Source organism: Perna viridis, chromosome 3, assembly GCF_037379345.1.
Source record: "Perna viridis isolate PV_CMFRI_1.1 ecotype Kerala chromosome 3, ASM3737934v1, whole genome shotgun sequence".
Taxonomy (NCBI): Eukaryota; Metazoa; Mollusca; class Bivalvia; order Mytilida; family Mytilidae; genus Perna; species Perna viridis.
The window spans coordinates 43,029,263-43,056,387 of record NC_142447.1 but is presented as its reverse complement, the minus strand read 5'-3'; the positions used below and the strand labels follow the sequence as shown (position 1 = coordinate 43,056,387).

The 27,125-nt window shown below is 32.8% G+C and overlaps 1 protein-coding gene across 1 annotated transcript; it reads left to right on the top strand.

Moving 5' to 3' along the window:
• The first annotated feature begins 4,344 nt into the window (after nt 1–4,344).
• On the top strand, nt 4,345–13,213 carry LOC148622358 (uncharacterized). The gene is made up of 6 exons (XM_088574040.1): nt 4,345–4,480; nt 5,304–5,425; nt 6,073–6,155; nt 10,560–10,665; nt 12,379–12,509; nt 12,975–13,213. The coding sequence occupies exons 2-6, from the start codon at nt 5,326–5,328 to the stop codon at nt 13,065–13,067; spliced, it is 513 nt and encodes a 170-aa protein (XP_088430166.1). The 5' UTR covers nt 4,345–4,480; nt 5,304–5,325; the 3' UTR covers nt 13,068–13,213.
• The last annotated feature ends 13,912 nt before the right edge of the window (nt 13,214–27,125 follow it).

Sequence of the window (27,125 nt, the reverse complement as noted above, 5' to 3'; positions counted from 1 at the left end):
GGCTTTTCACATAACCCTTGTTCATTGGAGATAAAAAAAATTATATAGAATGTACTGTAAAATTCAAAATTAAGGAAGATAACTCTATAAATGACACTAAAATACAATAGAAGCCATGTGAATTATCTCCTAAGAGCAGATCGAGAGATTGGAATGAATAATTATATATTTCTTCATATAGACCTGTAAAGCAACTTAATAACCAAACCGAAAAAATTTGTATCCTTTTTTTTAGGTGTATCACATATTACAAAATTAGCATGATTCTTACAGCTACTTAAAGTCAAAACAACCTCAGAGTATACATTTACTGTTAAGTCGTCAAGTTTCAAAATCCAATGCATTGCTTTTGTGAAAATCAGTATTTCATTTGCGCAAATAAATTCTTTGAAATTCATGTACGCCAAAAATAAATCTTCATTGGCACCAAATACAGTTGAATTTAGTATAATATGGTAATACTTTTTATATCATTATTTTACGTGTACATCTTCTTTTCGACAGCAGTATCTGTTACTCCTGCTCACATTGGGGAGCAAAGATTGGATTTTGAGCAGGGTAAGTCATTAAATCTTAAAATGGTTAATCATTAAAATTTTATTTACAGCATAAAAAAGTCCATTTCATTATAAAACTCTGTACATATTTGTTTAGTGTAAACCAGCTATCACTTAACAAGTCTGCTCATTCCTTGTATGGCATATGGTAGACACTCTCGGTACAGGATTTGTCTTCCTACTTCGATATTTTTGGTTATGAGTACTTCTTGTATACAATTGATTCAAGTTTGTGGATTTAAGGTCTTCATACATATTTGACTATTTGGTGCTGATGAGAGAACCACTTGTAGAGCATATCGAAATTGGCAATATATATAAGTATTTATGTATTTTATTCCAAAAAGGAATTTTATTACATTACTAGTATATTAATACAGTCCTTGTTTCTACATCCGATGCTAAAACTATCTACATAAAACTGTGTTTATATACCTTTACTTAACGGTTACCATAAAAAAAGCGCAAATGAAATAATTAGTCTTTGGTGCAAATAAAACACAACCTTGTGGCGCAAATGAAAAAGTGAAAATTTCAAAAATTGGCAAAAAAACATGACGCCCCCAAAAGCAAGTTGGCAGGATGCAAGCAAGCAGGATGTCGTGTTAGTATTTAAGCTGAAAAAAGTCACATTTTTTTAATTTAGCAATAGTAAAAATCTGTTCAAAATGTCACTTTATCATTCTTTCTTAACAACCACTGCCGATTCCTGCTTAATATGGTGTAGGTACTTTTTCTTGCAAAGAACAACCCAACAATGAACAAAATACCCCCTTTTACCGGGGATTTCTATAGTAGATAGCCGTAATTTTTGTGCCTGTCCCAAGTCAGGAATTTCAGGCCTATATATGGCTTCTTTCGTTTCCACTTTTAGTTTATTTTTTATGTTACTTGAGTATATAGGGGCAACTCTTTTGCTGTACCTTTGTATGATGATGTTTTGGGCCAGCTGCAGCCTGTCCTTTGGTATGAGGATTTCCTCGTCGTTCATTGAAGACCAATGGGTGGCCTTGTGCTGACATTTTCAGTTGTTGTCTCTTTCACATATGCGCAATAGCTATTCTCGTTATGTTTAAAAATCTTACTAAATTAAATAAATTTGTATTTCTTGTTCCTTAGTGTGTGTCCCCTTGAGAACATCTCAGTGTTTTAGGCAGAATGATATGTTGGCCTCATAAGTCGACCTCCTTAAAATTACTGCTCTTACAGTCACATTTTCTTAGATTAGATGATCGAGTACAGGTAGTTTGTCACCAAACCACTAATTATTACACATGGTCCGTGCACACGACTAGCTTACAAAGCATTTCTCGGAATATGACAAAGACCCCCTTTCCCCCCCAAAAAAAAATAATCAAGAAACAAAACAAAAAACACAAATTAGGAGGAAAGAACTTAAGGCACTATGTTGTGTGATGGAAACTGTTTATAATAACACCAGTTATTCCTTAAACACGAAAAATGTAAAGTTTGAAAGAAAAGTAGTAAAACGCTGCTGTTAATTGTTAAATAAATGATGTAGTTTTATATTGAAATCAGAACTTACTTACAAAGGGTTATATTATAGATGACTCATTAGCACACCGTTAGTGGGAACTCAACTTTTATAATGACTCGGGAATGTAAAAAAGCCAATTGACGTTCATTTGTGAGCACTATTCATCTGTTTCAGAGGTAAGGATGAAAGGGTGCCATGTGGTATATTCATCACCTTGAATTATCAATTAGGGGGTATCCAGTGTATACAGCAAAACAAAGTTTTTGAGCATAAAGAGTCCTTGCTTACGAAATTCCTGCTCAATATTTTCCTAATATCATGTAAAAAATGGTTGGCTAACATTCTGGTTGTATAAGAAATTGCCTCATTCTCAAATTTGTAATCATTATCATTGTGGCTGACCTGTAATTTGAATAAAATTTAGTCATTGATTGGTGCAAACACTTTATATAACTTTATATTATGCAATACGTTTTAGTCAGTCCATGCATGCATTGATAACATCATTCTCGTAATGTCCATGGAACACAAGTGAACACAGATACTATGACATTACACGTACATAATAGGCACTTGTATATGTTCCTAAAACGCAAACTACTGTAAATTTTGTAAGTTCTACCAAATTAACAAATTAATAGAAAACAATTTTGTCAAGCGATGTCTGATAAAAGTAATTATCAGGTTTATGCAATGTATCACTACAATTATATCATATACGACATATATTTAGATTAAAATTTACTTCTTTTGTACGTGCATTTATTTATAAGTGACTTGAAATCCTATAACGTTTACCCTATATCACATCCCTAGACCTATATCGCAAACCTTATTTCAAAGTTAATTATATATAAGTAACTGTCCTTTTGAAAACATGTTCAGGCGAAAAACAACGGAAATTCCTAGAACAGCGTATCATTTGCTTTCTTGGGACTACCTATCTCTTTTGAATGAATGTCAAAACTCGTATTATTTAGTCACCATAACCCGGTTTTCAACTGCTTTTCGTTTTAAAAAAATTCAGCTTGAACTTGACGCATATATCATAATGATCAAGGTCAATTTTGAAGGGCACCCTGTCTCTGTGGTTGGGATTGACAGTTTTCTCCTCAATACTTTTTGCCCCTGACGAAGGCCGTACAGCCGAAAATTTTGGCTCATATTTTTCAGTATTTTTACGTTTTATTCATATATTACTTGTATTTAGTACCGGGTATCAAAAGAATAATCCCGCAGCAGCCCTAAGATTGTCGTAAAAGGCGACTAAATAGTGCTAAGAACCGTGACCGGGGGCTAGGGCACTTTGCCCACAGAGCAAATGGGTAGTGTGCCCCAGGTGGTGGAATGGGGTACCCCTGGCATTTTACATGCTCGGGCCGTCAGGCCATAATACGGAAAACTTGACTGCAAACCATAGTGGTGCAATGTATTGGGAAAGATGTCACGTTCCTCGCACGTTAAAGAACACTTCTGTGGTATTCCACTGACGTAGGAACCATAGGGCTCCGCCGCGGGGGCTAAATTGTCCGACACTACCCTACTCTTCCTATTTCCAGTGGCAATCAAAATTTGTCGACCCCATTATCCTTGTGTTCCATCCCATTTTTCATTTCATCATAATTGCATGCTCATTTTATCAGTCATTTCATGTTCATTGCCTGAATATAGCTGAAATATGGCTGCTCGGGCATTAAACCCCAACATTCAATCAATCTATATGTACCTAGTGTATAATCTGTGTGTACCTAGTGTATAATCTGTGTGTACCCAGTGTATATCCTGTATGTACATGTATACCCTATATGTACCAAGTGTATGCCCTGTTTTCACCCATTTTGTACCCTGTATGTCCTTCGTGACCACCTAATGTCTACAGACGTAAAATACTGCCCGAATGAATTTTAAAAATCGTACAAGCAATTTTTTTTTCTATGAATAAACTGTTATATTTAGCAAGAGGTACACTGTTCAATTAGAATTTAAAAATTTCATATCTATGATTCGAGTAACTTTCTAACGATATGAAGTTATAAAGTCCAAGACTTTTTCACTGTGCTTCTGTTTTCCTCATAGTGGTTAATTTCACCACGTAACATTTCACGCTCCTGACTCAATTTTTTATTTCGTTGTGCGTTTATACTTAAATAATAAATACTTGACTTTGAATAAACACAGTTATACATCATTATGCTACCATTACAGTGTATATTATCAGAGCATTATAAAGCATTATAAAAAAATAAATATTATTGCGGCATGAAGGTGAAATGACACATGCGACGTACACTCGAATTGTTGGAGTTGAATGATAAACATCGGTATTTGCAATTTCCTTAATGATGACAATATCGGCCAATTTTTAGATATATATATAATGAGCACTGGCGGTGAGCACAGGCAGTTCCGAAAAAGATTATACACAGTAAGTACTCGTACGTTTTAGTTTTAAATGTAAAATATTTACACGGTATATTTTTAAGTAGCTTAATTCATTTATCTTTTTCTGTAAGCGTATGATATTTTATTCATATGATGTAGCCTAGTACAATGAAACACATTTAAAAGTGTCGCTTAACCCAAAGTAGGTATCTAAGATGCGAATACTCATCGCTTGCATGTCTTTTCTTTTTTTTTTAAACTTTTTAGTGATGCATTTAATATCCCTTTTGTCAGGTGCTAAAACGTCCTTGGATAGTTAATGAATGAGTAATCAAGGGAACCAATATTCTAGCGAAATCAAAAGAATGTAATCCAGGGACAAAGACTAGACAGAAAAAAATAGCCACAGACAACAAAGAATAACCAAATTAACACGAACAAAACAAAAAAACAAAAAAACAAAAAACAAAACTAAGTGAGCAATTCAGACTCCACTAAAAACTGGAAGCATAGAACAGGTGTTCTGGTAGGGTAAGCGTCCTCTGCTTTTCTAGAAGCACCCACCGAGTTGCTCATAAAAAGTCAAGTCCAGGGTAGACGAAATTGGAAGGGAAATTTATGACACGTTGAACTAATCAATTCTCACGATGCAGTTGGATACACCGTTACAATACAAGAGTTCATGATGACGACCATAAAACATCTGTAGTGATGACTTACATTTTGAAGCAACATAATCCTGTTCAAGAACTCTAATTGTAACAAGTCTCGCGCGGGACAAAAAGTCTGCTTTGTTAATTACAGCCTTTGCATACATTTTATCTAAAACAGACGAACAATGACACACACATTTATGTTCTTTTTAGGTATAAGACTTTTTTTTAAGAAATGTTGGCGTTTTTAGTGTTGTTTATTTTGGTTGGCAACAGTTATGGTTGCTCATGTGGATTGGCATATTTGCAAGATGTATATTGTAAAAGCGATTTCGGTGAGTAGATGTGCCACAAAAAAAATTACATCTCATTCTGATTGCCTCTTTTTCCTAGCCGCAATTAAAACATATACTAAGACAAAATCGAAAGGAAAGATTCAATATTCGAAGTGCGGATTAAATATTCAAGCACTCGTGTATGTTTATCGGCAGCTTTCGAAGATTCTTGGTTCTCTTGATAACTTTTTGACCAAGAATGCTATCAGAGAATTCTGCATTTAACGACACAATGAAAATGTCCTTCATGTGTTTCAGTCAAGTAGAATTTCATAAACAATAGCGATTACTTATTTTTTTTCCACCCTTAGAGAACTAAGATAATAGATATTTTCCGGAAAACATGTTTCGTATATGTACATGTATAGGACCAACAGCAAAATCATATGTTTTAAATTAATGAACTAATTTATGAAAATATGCAAAGAGATCATATGGAATCGATATGTTTCGCATATGCCTTCATATATGAAGAAAACATATTAATTTTGTTGTTTAATTTTGGAAAATACATACGTTTTCACGTGCTGCGTTATCTGCACACAAACAAATATCATAAACATTTGCATATGTTTTAAAAAATTAAAACATACTTTGGTTCTTTTACTGTGTATGGATTCTAGCAAATTATTTTCTTCTGTTTCTAGTCATCCTTGGACAAGTAAACAGTATCACCAGTATCACAAGAATGAAGGACGAATTTGAAATCCAAGTTTTAGAAGTATTTAAGGTATTGATGAACAGAGAAAATGTTGTTAATTCGATATACATGCCGACTTCTCAATAAAAAATTATCTTAGTCCATGGGCCGAGAGGATCCACCGTACACCCCTTTCCACTCATCAACTTCACGGTGATTTTAGGTACCTGTATACCTCCCATTACCGAATCAATTTGTCGCCAAATAATATTCTCGGATTCCTTTTCAGTATAAGCCTATATTAGTACCGCACTGGGTCAAAAAGTCGAGATTTTTGTGACTCAATTGTTTGAGTGTCTAAGTCTTCCTGGGATAGCATGTGTGAACAAACTAAACACATTTATGCATCATCTTGTAGCCCAATATCTCAGCTTTAGAATGGTACCAATGAAGTTATGGTAACACTATGGGTTTTTGGGTAAAATGAAAAAAACTGTATCCCTACCCTAAAGAAATCGCTTAAATTGACATATTTTTTCATGTTAAAAAACTCCAGAGTATTTATGCTTCGGTAAAATATGATCTATTTGGTATTTTCTGTTTAGTATTATCACATTTAATACTTCTGGGGTTCTTTTGGTGAATTTTGACGATTTTCGTGGTCAGAACTATCCCAAAAAGCGAACATGATATTTTAAATTTTGTCGTAAAAAGTCGCATTAATTCGACTCTTCAAATTATTGCTCAATTAAACGTTCTCATATTTGGTGTCATTCGATAGATAATTTAATTTTCTATATAAATAAACCACGAAAAACTAATTTTCTAGAAAGAATTATCAAAAAATGTCAAAAATATCACCCCTACTCCTAGAAAATTGGTCTCAGTATCAAACAGAATTCTCATTCACAGCATACTGACACTGTATTTTAGGCACTCGTAATTGAGATAATGATGTACCCAACATATCTGATCAATTCAGGGGCTTAGATTTTACTTTTTGGGTGGCCATTTCTAAAAAATCCACAAAAATGGGAATATTCAGAATTTCTATTGTATCACCCGTATCGTCAATTTTAGATCACCTGGCCAAGGCCACGTGAGCTGTTGCTATCACTGGGCGTCCGTCGTCGTCGCCGTTAACAATTATACAAAACTCTTCTCCTTTGACACTACTTGACCAATTACAACCAAACTTGGTATGAATGTTCCTGGGGGTATCCTGCATAGAACTGATTTGTTGGATTTTTGATTCGTCGAAAAACATGGCCACCGTTACTAAAAATAGAACATAGGCGTCGGACAATGGTTTTTCGCATTTATATCCAAAATCGTTAGGTTCAGCCGAATTATTTCAGTATTTTTTTCATGGGTAGGGGTGGCAATTTTTCACCTAACTTGACTTATAAAGGTTCAAATATTTATTACTTGGGCTCATTTTGAAGCTAAGACAATATATTAATGTCCTGTATCACACAAAAGCTTGACTGAACTACGGTATTCTGAAAAGGGAAATAATGGTTGATATAGAAGAAATATTGAAATTCTGAAAATTCCCCTTTTTCCAAATTCATAGTAATTGTCACAACAAAAAGAAACTCTAAGCATCTGAATTGACCAGATATGTTGGGTACATCATTAACTTAGTTATGAATGCCTAAAATATTAGTTCTACGGTGTCGGTATGCTGTGAAAGAGAATTCTGTTTGATACTGAGACCAGTTTTTTAGGGGTAGGGTAGTATTTTTAACATTTGTTTTAAAAAATTTCTTTCATGAAAATTAGTTTTTCGTGATTTAATTGAATAAGAAAGTAAATTATCTATCAAATGATACCAAATTTGAGACGTTTTATTCGAGTAATAATTTTAATACTAAATAAATAATAACAAGTGATACTGTGTTTGCAAGAGTAATCAAGGGAACCAAGGTTATAGCGGTAATCAAAAGAATGTAATCCAGGACATGGAAAACAGACATACACAACAAAGAACATAAAGTAACTAAAATCATACATACAAAGTAACAAAAGTAAATGAGCAACTCGGACTCCACTAAAAACTGGGAGCATGGACCAGGTGCACCGGTAGGGTAAGCGACCTCTGCTTTTCTAGAAACACCCGCCGAGTTGCTCATAAAAAGTCAAGTCCGGGATAGACAAACGAGAGAAGGAAAACTATGACCCGTTGAATAAATCAGTTCTCATGGTGCTGATGGATACACCATAACGATCCACGAGTTCATGATAACGAGCATAAAACTTCTGTAGTGATGACTTCAATCTTGTAGCAACATAACCCTGCTCCAGAAGCCTATTTGGTAGAGTTCTAGCGCGATACAAAAAGTCTGCGTAGTTTCGGCAAGCTCTGGCATAACGTATGAGTTGTGATATGAACACTCCATACGCAGGAGCCGAAGGGATGTTGCCACAGATGAAAGGAAAGTTGACAATTCTGAATGAAAAGTCATCGCGTTTATCGTAAAGTTTGGTCAATAGTTTTCCTTTACCATCGATTTCTCAGTGGAGGTCAAGATATGAGGCTGACTTCACAGTGTCTGTAACATCCTTTATCTCAAGTTCTTTTGGGAAGATGCGATGTATCAAATACCCGAAATTAAGATTGTTTAAAGATAATACATCATCTATATAGCGAAAACCGAGATTGAAGGATCTAGCCAAACGATATTCTTTCTTTCTGATCAGATCAGCTATAAAGTCAGCCTCATAAGAGTGAAGGAATAGGTCAGCAAGTAAAGGAGCACAATTTGTTCCCATTGGAATGCCGACCGTTTGTTGAAAGACACGTCCACCATACTGGACAAATATGTTGTCGATTAAAAATTCCAGCATTTTGTAAACATCTTCCTCTGTATATTTCGAAGATGATTTGGAATAATTTCTTACAAAGTATGAGGAATCTCTACCAAGAACTATATATTTGTATCTAGGTGTACCATCTTTTTTGGGAAAACAACGATGTATAATGTTTTTAAGTCGGGATTTTAATTGAGTACGGGGAATAGAAGTATACAGTGTTGAAAAATCATAGGTTTTAATGCTATTATATTCAGATAATAGTCTTGAACTGATTGTCTCCAAAAGATCTTTCGAATTTTTCAGGATCCACATTGAATTAATAGCACTACGGGAGTAAGCAAAACACAAAAGTCGCCAAAACCGGCAAATGGTCTGATTTAGTCAAATTCTGTAGCCGCCATTGACTTTAGAATGCAATCTTTGCCTTAGATACACGTATGAATTTTCATTGAAATCCAACAATGTTGACATTTTGCCGATTTCGGCGGTCATTTTGAAAAAAATGGCACCTTTAAGATTAAATCTGAAGCCACCATTGAATTTATTGAATTTAGAATGTCATATTTACCCTAGATATCAATTTTCATTGAAATCGAACAATGTTGAAATTTTGCCGATTTTGGCGGCCATTTTGAAAAAAAATGTCGGCATTCTAGAATTTTTTTTACGCCTATGATATCAGCAAGTCTAGAACAGCGTTCTGAGTTATTTCCATACATCTAATGAGTTCCACTAATTTTATAGAATTTTTTTCGTTTTTCCGGGTTTTGTTTTTTTGGCCATTTTGAAATTCCGGAAGTGGCATGCACACCCCCTGAGCATGCTTGATTTTTGAGCCAAGTTTGGTATTAATCGAATAAATGGTCTCCGAGAAATCGCCAGAACATCTTTACGTGCAGAAGAAGCATAATAATAATAATAAGAAGAAACGGAACAAAAACAATAAGTTCTTCGTTTTGGCGACTTAATAAACTAGATTTGAATTTATGTGAGTTTTGACCGAAAAATCGAAAATCCCATTTTTGCTTTTTTGATACATTCTGACTACAAAAAATCGCCCAAGTTCATCAAAAGAACCCCAGAAGTATATATTGTGATAATAATAAACAGAAAATATCAAATAAGCCATTTTTTACTGAAGCATAAATACTCTAGGGGTTTTTACATTGAAAAATATGTCAATTTAAGCGATTTTTCGGCGGGATAGGGGTACACTTTGTTCATTTTACTGCAAAGTGTTGCCGCAAATTTCTTGGTACCATTGTAAAGCTGAGACATTGGGCTATATGATGATACATACATATGTCAGTTGACTTCGTTCTGTAGAAAGAAGAGGTTCGTAGAATAAAAAAAACTTTAAAAATCGATTTTTGCCTAAACGAGGTATAAATAGTAACAAAAAATACAAAAATGCTTCAGTTTATTTTTTAGCGACAAAAACATTCGTGAATTGGAGATATAAGGCTACCTGAAAATCATACTTTGGTTGATGAAATAGGGTGCACTGGGGTTAACTCAGCCCACGTACTATCTACAAAGTGATCAAGCAATCAAATGGTTTTTTTTAAATCTTTGGATGAAATGCTAGTTTACTTGTAAAAGCTACCTTTCAATTACATATAGTTTGTTTCATTCAATGTTAAAATACCAACAGTTATTGTTCTTATATCATTTCAGTCTCCTGATAAAAATTCAACAGAGAAAGGGAAAACTTTTAAAGCATATTCAACAGGTCCATGTCGAGCTGATGTACTCGAAAAAGAAGATGTGATTTTTCTTGCAGGTATGGCAAACCTAACTGAACTGAACTCAAAGAAAAGATTTAAAAGAGAGATCAGATAAATTTTGTAAAATTTCGAAATTCGACGATGATTGTTTAATTGTATTTAATTCATTGTGGTTTTGTTGGTCAGATAATTGATGGTTTTATTCGATTTGTTGACGTTAAGAAGTTTTCAACAAAAGCTTGATGTTTAGTATGAGTATTGAATGTGAGACGGTTTATATTTTGATTTTTAAATCGATATCATACGGGGAATCTGCAACTGTATATATCAAACTTGTATTTGCTATATTTTAAACATTATAAACATTATAAAGTTATTTTGTTCTATTCACCATATTCTTAATAACATTAGACACACATCAACCGCCCCATGAACTACTCATGGCAAAATCATGATAATTGGTATTTTTATGGTCGAGTTACAAACGAGAATAAGAGGAAAACAGTTTCTTTATGTTATGATACTTCAATTTCATAATTAAAGATTTCTTATCATGTTTTAAGTATGAAGATGATTGAAAATGCTTTAAATTTCAATAGTCGACACATTCAATCAAATTGGAAACAAATAATAACTCTACCGCAATTTTCACATACAGATTAGTGTTTTTAATTCACTGGGTTGTATAGAATTGATCTTTCTTGCTTGATGTAACAATTGCCATTTTTGCAATGCTAGAAGAGGGTTATAAATATCACAAATGGTTATATCTGTTTTGTGTTTTAATTTCTCTCAAGCAAACATTTTTTTTGTGGCCGCCGTGTTATTTCCCTTTAGTCATTTATTCTGTCTACTTTTTTTATAATTTTGTTAATTGTCGGCAAGGAATCAAATACGCTTGTCGTAATCTACAAAATTTCTAACCTCTCCCTTCCACTTCAATAATTATCTTCTGTAACAGGATAGTACAGATATGACTGATTAAATCTATTATTTTTTTTCTTTTTTTGTGTTGTTTTCACTTCCAACGGAGCTAATGTCATTGCATGGTATGTCACACACTTTGTGTTAAGGCTAAATGATACCATATCGTTTTAATTTTAATGTCACAAATATACTTGGTATGTCGTGGTCTCTTAAGCAGAACTACACTAATATATATTCAAATGGAAGCACGAAATGTTGCCTGTTTCTTCAATTACAGTAAAAGGCTTTCTCATTCAACAAGTAACACATTAGAGATCCTCTACACTGCAACTAGTCTTAAAATAAATTGTCCATTTTCCAATTATTTGGTTTGTAGATATTTTATGCAATGAAAATCAAATAACAAACCATACTGACTTGTGCACTGTATCTTTACATTAATGGAGAGGCAGTATACTTAACAATTTTGTAATTGAAAAGGAATGGTGATTTTGTATTAATCAAATATTTTTTCTCATTGTGTAAAATTTACTTAATAAATTCAGATTGTTAAAAAAAGTATCGTTATTACTGTTTTACTTGTATGAATTTCCTTTTTGTATGATATGTGTAGGAAAAAAGTAATAACGAGATAACATTTTTTTCTAAATAACCAATGAACCAATTCTGAAAATCAACTCTCGTTCTCGAAAACAACGTTGCGCAGTATCAGTTTGAAGTTAAGAGTTAATACGACGAGGAGATTAAGTACTCTAGTATACATGAACTTATTATGAAGTGGGATATCAATTACATATCAAAAACAACATACTATTTTTACGAAATAATTTAACACTTTGTAGTACGTGGATTACGTGGATCAACTCCTGAGATGTTCCAAATGTGTGATGTTTTATTTGGCGAGACCCTAAAAGAAATGATGACCCAATTTCAAGTTGAATCATTACGGACAGGCTATGACTGTCGTTGTACGGTAAGTTTATCCGATAGCTTTCCTCTTTATATAATAGAGAAATTAATCCACGAATTTGCAACCGAAGAATTTTACTAGCATACCTCACAAAAAATTAACGTTTCTTTTGAAAAAAGTTTTCAAAAAATGTTACGTGCTTCTTAAGATGCTACGAATTATATTGAAAAAAAATACTAGGTGACTTTTTTCTGAAGTAAATGAAAATGATGCTACCTTTAATGTGATTGACTCAATCAAACTATTTATTGTGATAAAAATAATAAATTTTCAGGTTTTTCATGTTTAAAACCATTTGTGCTAAAATATTTGGATAGTTGATTAGCATGCTTAGAGCATGCTCAAATACACTTCTCTTGTTCTACATGTACCCAAGCCCTACCTCGCGGAAGTGTATATTGAGCATGCTCATCCACTTAATTACCACAAAAAGGTCTATTGTGTTGTCTGTCACTAATATCATTGTAGATGAACCAGTGTGGGTATAATTATTTTAGAGGAGGAGATGACGTTAAATGTGATCAGGACGAGAACGATGATTGTAAAGTGGTACACAGTTAAGTTTGAAACAGTCTCGTGTAATTAATGATGAATTTAAACATTTTTGTCTATATCTCAATCAGAGCATAGATGCATTTATCATTATCCAATATTCGTAATAATAAAATATATATGATCACAATTTATATTTCTAACTACCTTTTTGGATTTTGAAATAGCACCTGTTAATAAATACAGTTGCCTTGTGCATTTTTTTTTTGTTACAAGCACCTAATTTGGCACATTGGTGTTCCTTCTGCCACTAAAACTTTTCAGATAGAGGGCCAGTAATCAAGAGAACCAAGATTCGAGCAGAATTCAAAATAATACAATCCAAGGATAAAGAAAAAACAGAGAAAAAAAGCCGCATCCAACAAAGAACATAATGTAACTAAAATTGCTCGTGCAAAGAAACAAAAGTAAATGAGCATCACGGACTCCACTGTAAATAACAACTAAAGCAGAAAAATATTTTAAATGATTAATTGTTTTTCTTTGAATCGTTATGGTGTATCCATCTGCACCATGAAAACTGATTTATTCAACGGGTCATAGTTTTCCTTTCCTCATTTGTCTACCCCGGACGACTTTTTATGAGCAACTCGGCGGGTGTGTCTAGAAAAGCAGAGGACGCTTACGCTACCGGTGCACCTGGTCCTTGCTCCTAGTTTTTAGTGGAGTTCGAAATTCTCATTTGCTTTTGTTACGTTGTATGTATGATTTTGGTTGCTTTATGTTCTTTGTTGTGAATGTCTGTTTTCCATGTCTGGTCTTTGTCCCTGGATTGTATTCTTTTGATTACCGCTATAACCTTGGTTCCCTTGATTACTCTTCGTCATTAGTCAGTAGCCCACCGTTAGTACAATTTCCCAAACTGACAGGTTATATTTTCCCTAGAAATTGTTTTTGACTAAATATAAAAGTTTAGAACGCATTTTATAAATCCCTATTTTTTCCTGAAAGAGTACAGAAATGTATGTTCGTAGTTTTAATGTAGAAAAAAACTACAATATCGCGATTATAGATCGAGTACTTGAGTTATTCATTTCCGAAAACAAAAAGTGGTCCTTATTTGTTATGTTTATTTATCTCACAAATTAAAATATTTCAGTGTATCGCGGAAGTTGACGTTAAACCCCAATTTTAGTCAATTTTTGCCCCGAAATCAATTAATAATGGATTCCCTTATTACAAAAAGCGATGAAATTTCAACACAGACTTACAATTCTGAAATAACCCCTAAAGCTATCGAACAAATAAAACAGCATAAAACAGTGAAACTCGTATATATGGATTCCCTTTTTGTCTTTAAAATTAGGTCGGCTAAAAAGTTTTTCTGCCTTTAAAGGTATAAAATACATCTTAACTTATGTGAATTTCCGAAAGCGTCTTTTTAGACAGGTTTTTCGGGTAATTCAGATTTGTGCAGACAAAACGTGTAAACATTCTACTGATTAGAAAGTATCATTTAAACCAATATCAACAATCACTATGAACTATACATTAACTTTACTTTGCTGTCAAAATGTCTTTTACCAACCTGGGTAAACAAATTTCTGTTTTTAATGTTTTAATAATGGACTCCATGCATGAGTCAAGATTAAGAAAGGCACTTTTGAAAATTCTTTAATCATTCTATTTTGACAGTAGATAAGCTTGAATGTTGAGTCAATATTATACTTCAAAATGCGTATCTAACCCCACAATGTATAGTAATATAAAAAAGAGAGAAATACACTTGGTTGGTAAAAGTGATTTTTTTAAAAGTAGGATCGATATAGAAAAAAAATAATATACGTAGAATGTAGTTTAATTATCAAAAGTTATAAAAGTTAATTAAGCTATATTACCTTCAGAGGTAATTCAAGCTTTCTGTATATATCTAGATCAGATTTGAGCGTACATGCCTTCTGTACAAGTTTCGATGATTATACGCATCATCTGATTAGAAATAATCATGTAATTACGAAAGAAGGATTAAGGGGCCTTAAAGAGTATAAATTATGAATGGTAAAGAATATGCTTTAATTATTGTAACACTTAAATTAAAAATTAAACAGAAGATTTTTTAAACCCAAATAATTGAGTTAAATCGAGTCGATGACACTGGTTTGAAATCAGTTTTTATAATAGTTATGCGTCTCTCGATGTTCAAGTACTTCTTGTTTCTTTTTTTCTTTTGCATTATGGTTCCGCCTACGTTGTGTTGTATCCTGTGTAGTTTATTAGAGTTCTGTTTGTACGATGAGTTGAACTGCAGTGAAAATGTCCGAGCTAGCATGCCGGGTCATTTTCTTTATTTTACTGTTCCATTTCTCGACGCTATATTGGGTCCGTCTGTGTGGTAGTGCTTCCAACCTGAAGAGTCAACTTCTACCCATTGTTCTGTAACGTAATCAGTAATTGGATGGGCATAGTTAGTCAACTCGGTCTTGAACTGTCTGTAGTCATTGTTTCTGTAAAAAATCTGTAGATCTTTGGCTTTTTTCCATAATTGTATCACGATTTCGTTGAATTTTTTTATGTATGCTGTAGATCTGATAGAAGAGAGTTATGGACAAGTGTAAAAGGTTCCATCACAGAAGAATGATTCAGCAGAAGCAAGTTCTCGCACATCGTTCTTGAAGCAAATGCTTGAAGCAAAAACGTCTAATAGTAGAAAAATGTCTCCGGTTAATACCTTGGTCCATTAACCATCTAATATGATGTCTGCATGAAGTTTGGGTAGAGCAGGTAAAGTGGAGATTTTGCTGTATCAAATGTCAGTAGACGGTCGACCACTTCTCTGCTTCGTCGTCTCATTCATCATTTCTGAGTTCGTTGAGTTTCTTTCTATAAATAGTGGTTATAGGTAGGACTTCTTCTAAGCTGAGCCACATTTGATTCTTTGATCATTATCTACTTTGCGATTACTAATGCATGGAAAATGGGTCTGTTGCCTGAAAATAGTCATTTTTGGCGATTTGTTGTCATTTTTCACCGGAAATGGTGCTTTTCAGGGATCACACAAGGTCCAAAGTGCAAACATTCTACTGATTAGTATTTTTCTAATCTTGTTCCCTCTGATGGTCATTTAAGCCAAAAATTGCTCATTAAAGTCGTAGGTGGAAGGTTAAGGGTCCTCAGAGGGGCCACTTATGAGAAAAAATAGAATTTTTTGTAATTTTTGGTTTCAGATTACCCTTAAACCAGAAGTGGTTAGTATATGGGATTGACATCGTTGAAGTGGCGAGTGAAATCTTCATTCAATACAACCAGGTGAAATGAAGTACTAAGGATAAATTTTGTTATTGTCAGAGGCCGAGAATTGAGCCCTATCACTAGAAAATCACAATTTTTTGTGGCCTTTTTAACTCATGGCCTCTTGTTCAGCTGTCAGGTCCCTATTTTTGATAAAACTCTGTATCGGATACCCTAATTTTAAAACACGTTCACTCTGCTTGTATATGAAATCAAATTGGGGTTTCCAAAGCTAAAAATAAAACTGCCAGAACCCAGAAATCGGAAAACATCCATGTCCATATATATATATATATATATATATATATATATATATATATACTGTTCCTGCATTGTAAGGGTTAATTTTCACCAGAAAGCTAATGTTAATGAGTGTTGATTAATTTCAAATTTCTAAATTTATTTATTAGCGTGCTTTTAAACTTCTGTAATCAGTTTATATTATATTGACAAAATTTTAATCGGACTGCTCAAATCTAAATTCAGTATTAAATGTATGTTTTTTTTCTTTGAATAATCCCGAAAATTTTATATAAAATTGTAATATATCTGTTAATATTTCTTGAACTAATTATATTGGATTACATCTTTAATTATCTGTTGATTTTCTTAAATAAATTGAATTTTCCGAATCTTTTTTTTTCAATCGGACCTAAGAAATATATATGCATTTACATATCTAGCTTGGAATTTTATTACAGAATCTATATTTATGTAGATCTATTTACGAGTTTTTTAATAACATACCCCATAAAGTGACCCCTTAATCGCCTCTATTTAATTATATTGTATATCTCAACTTGCGAGTAAACTTGGGAAACATATCGCGTACTGAACACTGTTAAGGGAACAATTATTTGATTTTTATTAGGGGGATGGGCTAGGTTAAAATTTTCTTTCATGCTATTTTTAAAAATATAAAAAAAAATCTAGGACAACAAAAGATCCTGTTTTTTTATCTTGTTTCTTTCGACCAGTACTATTTTTTTTATTTCATGAAAATTTCAATCTTGCCATTTTTCTTCTTTGGTACAGCAATTAAACTAAATGCTGAGTTCTCATTGCCTTGCTCATGCATAGATACGCTGGAGAGTCTATGTACAAATAAAATGTCTAAAGACAAAATTGCCAAAATTTGATGTGCTCCTTTACAAGTTGTGCGTGGTTTAAGCAGAGGTCGACGTCTTGAAAGCTTCTCGCGTATGACCTTTCTCTGCCTGTTCTGGTAGATGGTTCCAGATGATGGTCTTTCTCGGAAACAGGGAATATTTATAGAATTCATGTCTTGGGCTGAAGATGGTATACACAATGGTGTTGTAATGTCTTGATGGTTTTGAAAGTGATGTTATGTTTTGATTTACTGGGGTGGCTGCAAGTCCGTTAAATATTCAGTAAAACCAGCAGTCAGTTGTTCTGTCCTCATTCTTCTAATGTTGTCCAAATAAGATTTTCAATCATGGTTGTTTCGCTGGCCTCGTAGCTGTAACTGCTCTTTTCTGCACCCCCTCTAACCTCATTAGGCTTTCCTTTGTGTAGAAGGTCCCATATTACAGAAGCATTTTAAACCTTTGGTCTTATAATCGTGTTAATTCCTATGATCTTTGCTTGGCGAGGTGCTTTCTTGATTTTCTGTTACACTTTCCTTGCATAGAGTTGGAAAAAGCTACTATATTGCGGTGGTTCCATTTTAGATCATCTGTTAATGTAATTCCTAAGTACTTAACGTGATGGACTATTTAAAGCATGTAATATGGCTGCATCTTTGGTTTCCGTGCTCTTGTTAAGTGCATATCATTGCATTTACTCACGTTGAAATTCATTTTCCATTTCTTTCCCCAGTCAGTAAGTCTTGACAGAAGCAGTCGTCTTGGAGTAATTGTTGGTGTCTGATGTCGTTGATTGAACGGTAGAAAGTAGAGTCACCAGCCGGAAAGTCGATTTCCCTGTGGTACCCATGACTGTACATGTACTTTTTCTGAGTACTTGAATTGTATGTCTAATCGCTGTGTTATGCTTTATAGGTAGGCTGTAATCCATCTGTTGTTTTTCCAGTTATTCCATAGTGTTTCAGTTTATGTTTCAACGCTTTCGCAAAACCTAAATCTATTATATCCGTCCGTTATTTTATGTCAATATTAGATGCAAGATCTTGTATTAGTTCCAGCAGTAGTCGTGTTTCACATGATCGATTGCATCTGAATCTATCCTGGTTCACGGGACTATCTTTCAGGTATTAGCTACTAGCAATACACTCTCACGAGTGATATATTTGTATATGTGTAACGTACTGAATATTGCGATCGGGAATCAGTCTAATCTGAATCTGTGTTGGAATTCAGATAGGATGTTATTCTCCTAGATGTTTCATTGGGTGGTAAACGACTATATGTTTCATTATCGTATACAATTGAGTGACACTGGTCAACAGTTTGTCGGGTATGCCTTTCTTGCATATGAGGCATACAAATGAATGTTTCCAGTCATCTGAATTTATCCTAATTCCGTTGACTTGCAGAATACATAGTGCACCTTCGGTGAAATTTAACATATAATTCCTTTAGTATTTTCGGTGTTAGGTCATCTGGGTCGCTGATTATATCTGGGTTTAGATCCTTGAGCAGTTTCTTCTCGCCATTTTGGGTTATGTTGATGTCGTACATCTGATTGTATGGACTGTTACCCATTTCCGAAATATCAGTCTGATGTGAAAACTGATATAAATTCTTTATCGAGTGCATTGATGTTTTCCTTGATGTTTGTGAGGTGGTATTGCGGTGGTTTCTTTTCTAGTGTAAAAATGTAAAAAATCGTCTTGGGATTTGGTTTATCACCAGGCGCAATTATTTCTGACATGAACTTCCAGTAAGCATTTCATACCGCTTTCTGCACTTTGTGTTTGAGCTCCTTGTAATTTTGTCGCATACTATTCACCCCTTCATCTTGGTCTTATTATAAAGTCTATCTCTTTTCCTCATCAGGTGTCTTGTCTTCATTTTGTTGTAATCAACGGGTACCCTTGATGGCGTAAACAGAGATATCTGTGGTACATATCGGTCTACGAGATTATAAATAAAATATTTTGAAGTCTTTCCACGTAATGTTTATGTCGGTGTATTTTTTGTGTTCTTTTATGTATTGTTTCTTTCATTTTATTCGATGTCAGCTTTTTTGTAGAGTAGCCCTTTTCAAGGCTCTTGTATAAGTTTGACAGTTGTTGTAGTTGCTTCTAGTCATGGTCAGAGAAACTAGGGTATAATTCTGTTCAGTATTTTGTTTTTTAATTGATAGAGTATGTTTTCTCCTTTGGTTGGTTGATTTACTTGTTCGATACATACCTCTGTCCATTATGAAATCAATAAAGTCCTGGCTTTTACTTGGTCTTTGATTGATTCGCCCAATCTATATTTGGTAAGTTGAAGTGACCGCCTACCCACACTGTGTGATTTTCTAATTCACTAGTTCTTTTTCATTTCTGTTTATGAGTCCAGATCTTATGTATGATAATGATAGAAAGATCCTACATAAAGTTTATTTCCTGATGGTAATGTAAATTGTGCTCATACTATTTCATATTTACCATGTAGGTCTTCGGCTTCTTCGCTGACAAAGTTGTTTCTGATTGCTACAAAAACTCCTTCATGATAGTCGTTTTTATCTATCTTTTCTATAGACATTTTCTTTAAGTTCATCGTGAAGATATCACCATTTTTTTATTGATGGGACTTACCCATGATTTTGTCCCTATAATGCAATCAGACTGAAGTTTACCAACAACAGTCAGGAAAATTTATTTTTCGTCGTCTCAGAGGTTGACATTTGGTGACTATATTTTTTACTTTTTCGGTATCATTTGGTAGCGGTCTCCTTTTGTGTTTGAAATCCTTCTTAGATGATGATATTTTAGGTGTGAAGATGCCATCAGAGAGGAGACTGGTGGTTTAAGTCCACAGAAGCTTTGCTTTCGTTTAGTGAACTTTAAGTGTTTATGCTCTCTAATATAAATGTGGATTCGAATAGAGTTGTTGTGAAGTTTGGAAGACCACAGTTTGTGCAACACCATGAACAGTTGGAAGTATTTAAACAATCATATATATTTTTAGAAATGTTTTTTTTTTGCAATTATTTACTTAACAGCTTTATCAATGTAGTCTACTGTAGGTACATAGGTAGAAATGCAATTTAAGGTCTATATGCGGGTTTTGTTATCGCATTTTAACATTCCGGTTTGAATACATATTTTCCCTTTCATTCAATCGGTTTGTCTTTATTGCAATAATCAAAGTTACCAAGATTATGCTACTCACAGAACTAATATTTGTCAGATGTTTAACCGGAAGCAGACTTTGTAGATGTGGCGATAATTTTGAGCGTCTATAGATAGAAACATTTTTAAAATTCCCAAAATCGCTTTCTTATATCGATTTTCCAGAGAATCCTGTTCATTAAGGTCTAACCCATTTCAATGGGAAGACCTTCTTGTATTTCTTCTGATTATTATTTTTTTTCTCCGCCAGACATTTTGCCAAAGTTTTGGCTGAACGTATCACGACAAAATTTTGAAAATCTTTTGCAATCTGACAGGGGACTTTGGAATTCACCCTGTGAGACGTGATCATTTGTCGGTCCAGAGTTATCTGCCCGGTAGCGGAAAAACTAAATTTGCTAAAATTTCTTAAACCGTTTTAGATACACACAAACCGAAAGCTCCATATTTTTTAGATCCCGAGGCAGTACTATTTGACAAAGTTTCGAAAAGATTTGAGGTTTCCCTGGTTACGCGATTTCGCGACCTAAAATGAAATTGTTAGGTTGGTCACTAAACTTTTAAACCGTAAGTCGTATAGACTTGGGACCTTCACTGTTGATCTTAAATGATTTGCAGTATTTTTTGTATTTCCTGGTTCTTTATCAAACTTTGACAAGATATTTTACCTCATTTGTGTGGTCATTTTTGAATCTCTATTAGGCACTTTTTTTGCTGTAGATTTTTGTTATAGTATTTTTATAGTATGAGTGACTACTACTGGTAAGTCGGTATTAACAATCTAAATATGTATCTATATAGGAAAACTCTCCACCGACATTTTGACTATATTCAAATACAACTTTGGTTATTGAAAATCACCTCTCTCTTTGCAAATTGGTGCACACGTTGAAAAATAACAGTTCTTGCCGTAATTAATGCATTTTTTTAGAAAAAAAACTCGCAAGCTCGTGCAATATAATATTCTGCTCCGGACAATATTCACCAGTATTCATGCAATAACCCTATATTATAAGACAATAATTAAATAATGTTACATCCGTGAATGTTAGTTTCTGAAAACTGTCTTTAAAAGTATACTTCCAATACATTTTTTTAAAAAGTGGCCTTAGACCTATCATGGGCACCTAAATCGGGGATGTCCAGCTTTTTATCAGTAAAAATCATTATTTACGATCTTTAAATGCAAAACAACCCCATGTATGGCCGAATATTTAAACAAGAGCATAGCGATAATATCACGATAAATAAACATGTATTAATAATTTTCAATTGTCATTAAAATAGGAAAATCAAAGTACTCATGCACTGAATCAATTTACATTTACTCTTTTAGTTGCCTTAAAATAGCAGGAACAGAGACAGACTTCTTGGTTATCAAAATATTTAAACAGTTATTGTAGAGTAATTTGGTAAAGTCACTTTGTTCCCAAATTTTTGTTCCAACTTACACAATGGAGGCACATTATTCACACTTACACACAATACTCATACTTTTGTAGAAACTTAAAAGTACGAAATAAGAGTTTACAATCTGAGTTTAATTTTAACCACATTTGTTCAATACACACTCAAATAATAACTTTACAATGCATAATTCTAGGTTAAGTGTGTTTTAGTACTTCATAGAAGGGTGGCCATTTGACCTGGAAGTGACAATTGAGAACGTTTGCTTTGTAATACTTTATAGTTATCTCCCTTTGAATTTATCTATTTTCATGAAAATCAAAAGTTCATTTTGTTCTCAACTAATTGTATTGATGAAATTGACAGGAAAAAATAGTTTATTACAACACAGTTACTACAGAATTCATCTTTCTTATAAGAATCAGAACTATTTTGCAAATTTAATAATTGTCAAAAACGTCGCCTTTAAAAAATATATACAGGAAATAAATAAAGTCGATCGAGCCGTCTCCACAGGCTAGAACACAATAAGCCATTAGCCGTGAAACAAAGGTGACTTCTCATGAACATGATAGTTGTCAGGAGAGAATTGGTGTGAAAGACCTTTCAATTGTTCTGGAACAATTGACCTTTTAATTATGATTCTAGTTCTTCATTTGACATTTTTAGTACTATTTTATGGTCTCAAAAGATATAAAATATCGGAAATTTTGAGCTCGAAACTTCTTAAAACCCACACACCTACGCTTGCTCTTTAGCTCTTTTTTATTTCAAATTTGATCCTAGCCCTCCAATAAAAGAGTCAATTGGTAGTTATGTTACTTGATTAAACCCATGATCAGATTATAGCGTACAATTTTGTACGTTTATTTTCGACATAGAACAATGCAAATGACAAACATTTGTTCCATATGCCAAGCTTTTAATGTGACTACTTATATGTTAAATGCATATGTTAAGTTTAATCTATTCGTAATGTTGTTTTTCCTAATTGGGGCATGATCCCACAACTTAAACGGAATGTGACTTAATATCAAAGTCCTTATATTTATGATAAGCAAATTTTACTCACAAAAATAAGACTGCGTTAGTATACACAATTATTTTCATGTACAATATGATTGATCGCCAGGGGCAATGACGAAAATCACAGTTTTTCAAACAAACGTCTGTAAAAACAGGCAAAACGTTTAGTCGTGCTCAAGTATGGACTCGGACTCGTACTATTGTGATAGCAACATTGACTACATATGCTTTTTGTGTGCTTCTCCATGTTATACGAATACATGTTACAGTATGTTAAGAACAAAATATATAAAATATATTTTTGTTATTTTAAGTATGAACGGCAAAAAAATAACAAAATTGATCAACCTTTTATATTTGAACAGACGTTTTCAAAAGTTTTGGCCAATGATTTCACTTGAAGACATAGCACATAATACTTAAAAGCTTATGTTATGTGTCAGAACAAGAAAAAGAGGGGAGACAATAAAAAAGAAAACACTTACACTAATTCATTTAATAATTAATTCCAGTAAAGATACATTGTATTTATATTTACAGAACTAATAACATATACTTCTACAAATGTAGAATACTGCCTTCCAGATCCTGGAAATTTAGTTTTAGTCCTTCAAACCATCTTTGTAGGAAAAGGTTTTCAAATATATTCTTTTATGAATATCTTTTTTGAAGTGCTTGTAAAAAGTTGTAAGTATCACTTGCAGTTCTGTACTGACCATCAACGGTATTATCGTAGCCATCCCCTAAAATAGGTCCAGTATATGCTCCACATACCATAGCACCCTCAATGATTACCGTCTTTATGTTCGAAGTAATATTTGCAACCAAGGTCTTGTGTTTGGAGGCTATTTTAGTGTTAAGAAATGCAAGCAAACTTTCGATTAGATGACAGTCTTGTTTAAAACAGTTTGTCGTCTGAAATTAAAAAAAAAACAACATAGTACGTTATGAAATATAAAGCTGTCGGTATTTTCTTAAATGACGTTTGTTTACTTCAAACTAACTTGCCTTAATATGAAATAATTGCTACTTGGATGGCAAATGATAAACTGATTAAATTATCATCATTTATGAGCTCATTTATTTTAAAATATCAATATGATTTTTAATTGCTAAAAGAATCGTTTAATAAGCTAATGGATTTAAAAAAGTAAATATAAAGACATAGTGATGCCGATAGATCAATCAAAATTGATTTTTTTTCGTGAAACGAATAATTTAAGTACACTCACCTGTCCACAATCTGTACAACTTGATTCAGCAGGAAGTGCAGGAAATCTGTCTTGTGCTTCTAATCCGTCTATTATTGTTGTTATATAGTTACTCAAATGACTAGCCTTTGAATAAATAAAAGAAGCCTTTCAAGTTGATTGGTTAATATTTTTAAACACACATATAAAAACACAACAAAAAAAATGATCAGCGAGCAAAACCCGAGTGTCTGTGTTATGAGGTTATGATATATTTTCATAAACAAATTAGTTGTTTCAATTAAAAAGACAATGTCATCAAAAATGGTAATCAAACTTTATACACAATTAATATGAAATCCCTTTAAATGTTAACATATTCTTTCAAAAAGATATACTTACAGTTTGGTTTCTTAAATCTTCAACAAGAGGTATAATTCCGTATTTAAGTCTGCCCAACATAAACATTCTGGAGTATAATTCCGATGGGCAATTTAGTGGTTGAGCTAATGTTCCTCTAGCGACCATTATGAAAGTGACGATTGTGGAAGTCTGTAAAAGTACATGCAAAAATATAGTCATTGATACAATTAAAAACTTCAATATATCAATGGATTCCATCACTGTTATTCATATATACTAAAATCGGCAATAAAAAGTATTAAATTTGAGTCGTTACCTTATTAATTACTCCCCAACATTGGAAGTCTCTAATGATATCACAGTTAACTAAAATGATACATTTATTGTTCTAGAATTTTACATTTTATAGAGTGTATTCAGATTTTTTTTAAAATTTGTTAATGTGTCAATGCATCTTTTAGAATAACCCATTAATTTTAAAAAAAACAACGAAATTATTTCATTTGGATTAAAACCCATCTTTCTTTAGCAGAAAACCATTGAATGGTCAAGAGTAAACAATGAAATGTAATTGACCTTTTATTATAAAGAATTAAACATGATTTTTGTTCTTATTTTAATGGGGAGTCTTCAAAGAATTTCATTTCTAGAATTAATTCCAATCAACTTTTATTATTATTTGTGCACGAAAATAATATTACAATAACAAACACATCGCTAGTAGATTGTAAATAAGATAGAGCAGTTTCGTTTTATCATTAAAATTCACAATGATAAATGTAAACATACAGGAAGATAGTTTAATGTCCTTATTATTTTACATCAATGTTTCAGTCTCAACATTTAAACATTTATTTCAAGGAAGAATGGATGAAGGTGGTAGATTGACTATTTGGGTGTTGATCTATTTTTAATTTATTTTGTATACTCTTCTGATCTTCTACAATTGCTATAGAACCTATCGATAACTTAAACGCTTAGTTTTTATTTGTACGGGAGGATTCTTTAAAGTCAACAAAACATACGTAAGTGATATTATATTCGTTTTTGTAGAAAGTGTGGTATTATATGATATTTCAGAAAACATATTTTAATGGTTTTGTTTTTGTTTGTTTTGCTTTTTCACTTTTCTTTGTTTAATTTGCTTTCATAATGCCTAGATAATAAAATATTTTTTTCTTAAATATATAGATCTTTCCCAAATAAAAGAAACCGTATATACACTTACAATAATCATTCTGCTTCTTGTCATTAAAATGTTCTTATCTCAAAGATGTCAGATTTTTGTTATAAAATGCAAAAAATCTTGTGGACTTTTAAGGATCACTAACTAAACAGCATTCTATTTTTATCTTTGGGTTCAAATAGTAAATATTTATATAAGATGGCAATATTCAGTTTCCTGCATCATTCATGTTTATGAGTAAAGTTAGATATTCTATTTTGTAAATTCTTTACGCCGATTATTCATTTAAAAAAATTACTCAAAATACCCTTATGTGAAAAGAATATAAAATTTGTCTTTATACATCTTTGTAAGTTTAAAATAATATTTGATATTTTTAGATTGACAGCAAAAGCAATTAAATAAAAATATTGAACCAGTGCCATGTTGATATGTTGATACATTATATGTTAATGTATAGCTTAAATTAATCAAACTCATTATTTTCACAATACTTATAAATATGTTCCTTAGAGTTATGATTTCTACGAATATGTTCAATGTATTAGCAACTTTAAAAAACAAGAGTGTAATAATTTTGAAAGTTTTAATTAAAACGTGCAAGTTTTATGGACTTCTTTCTTTAAACATATTTGTTGAGTTTATTATTTTATACTATCGTAGCCAACCTTATACAATTAGATACTTCTAAAATAGAAAAAAAAACATCTTCCATGAGAATATACTTACATTTATCTCCATAATGCCTATTCGTTAAATGGATGATAGTTGCCAAAAATATGACTAATTTTTAATACTGAAATCAAGCAAATGTGTATGGATATTTAACGAAATAGTCGATGGGAAATTTGACCATGAGCCTCCCACCAGTCTATAGTTGGAAAGGAAATGTATCCTTCCGTACAGTTTGACAATTCCGCCAACAGTTTTTACTAGAACTTTATCCTGTTATAAGGTTATGTATTTAATCGATGATGAAGTTATAGAAATAAGACAAAGCGGTAATTGAAACAAAAATTTTACTGTAAGCGATTACCATAACCGTAATACGATTTCAAAACTCTTTCTCTACAATGAATACTTGTTAAGAATCATGTAAAGAAGGCAAGAGATAGTACATTCATCTTGTCATAATAAACTATTTTAGGTATGCTTTTTGTTTGTTTTTTTTTGTTCTCAGTTTATGCTCCTTATCAACCATATCACGCTTTAAGTTTGTATTTTTCTACAGTTCTTCTGTAGCTACGCATGAAAATGAAATTGTCGAAATTTAGCAAACATGTTTGTCTTTTAACCAGAAAGGAGCAACCACATAACAAATGCAGGTTCCTTTGACATGAAAATGATAGCCAGTCGCGGCGTGAACGATGATGCGGCCGTCCCTGCGATTAAAGATATTTTAT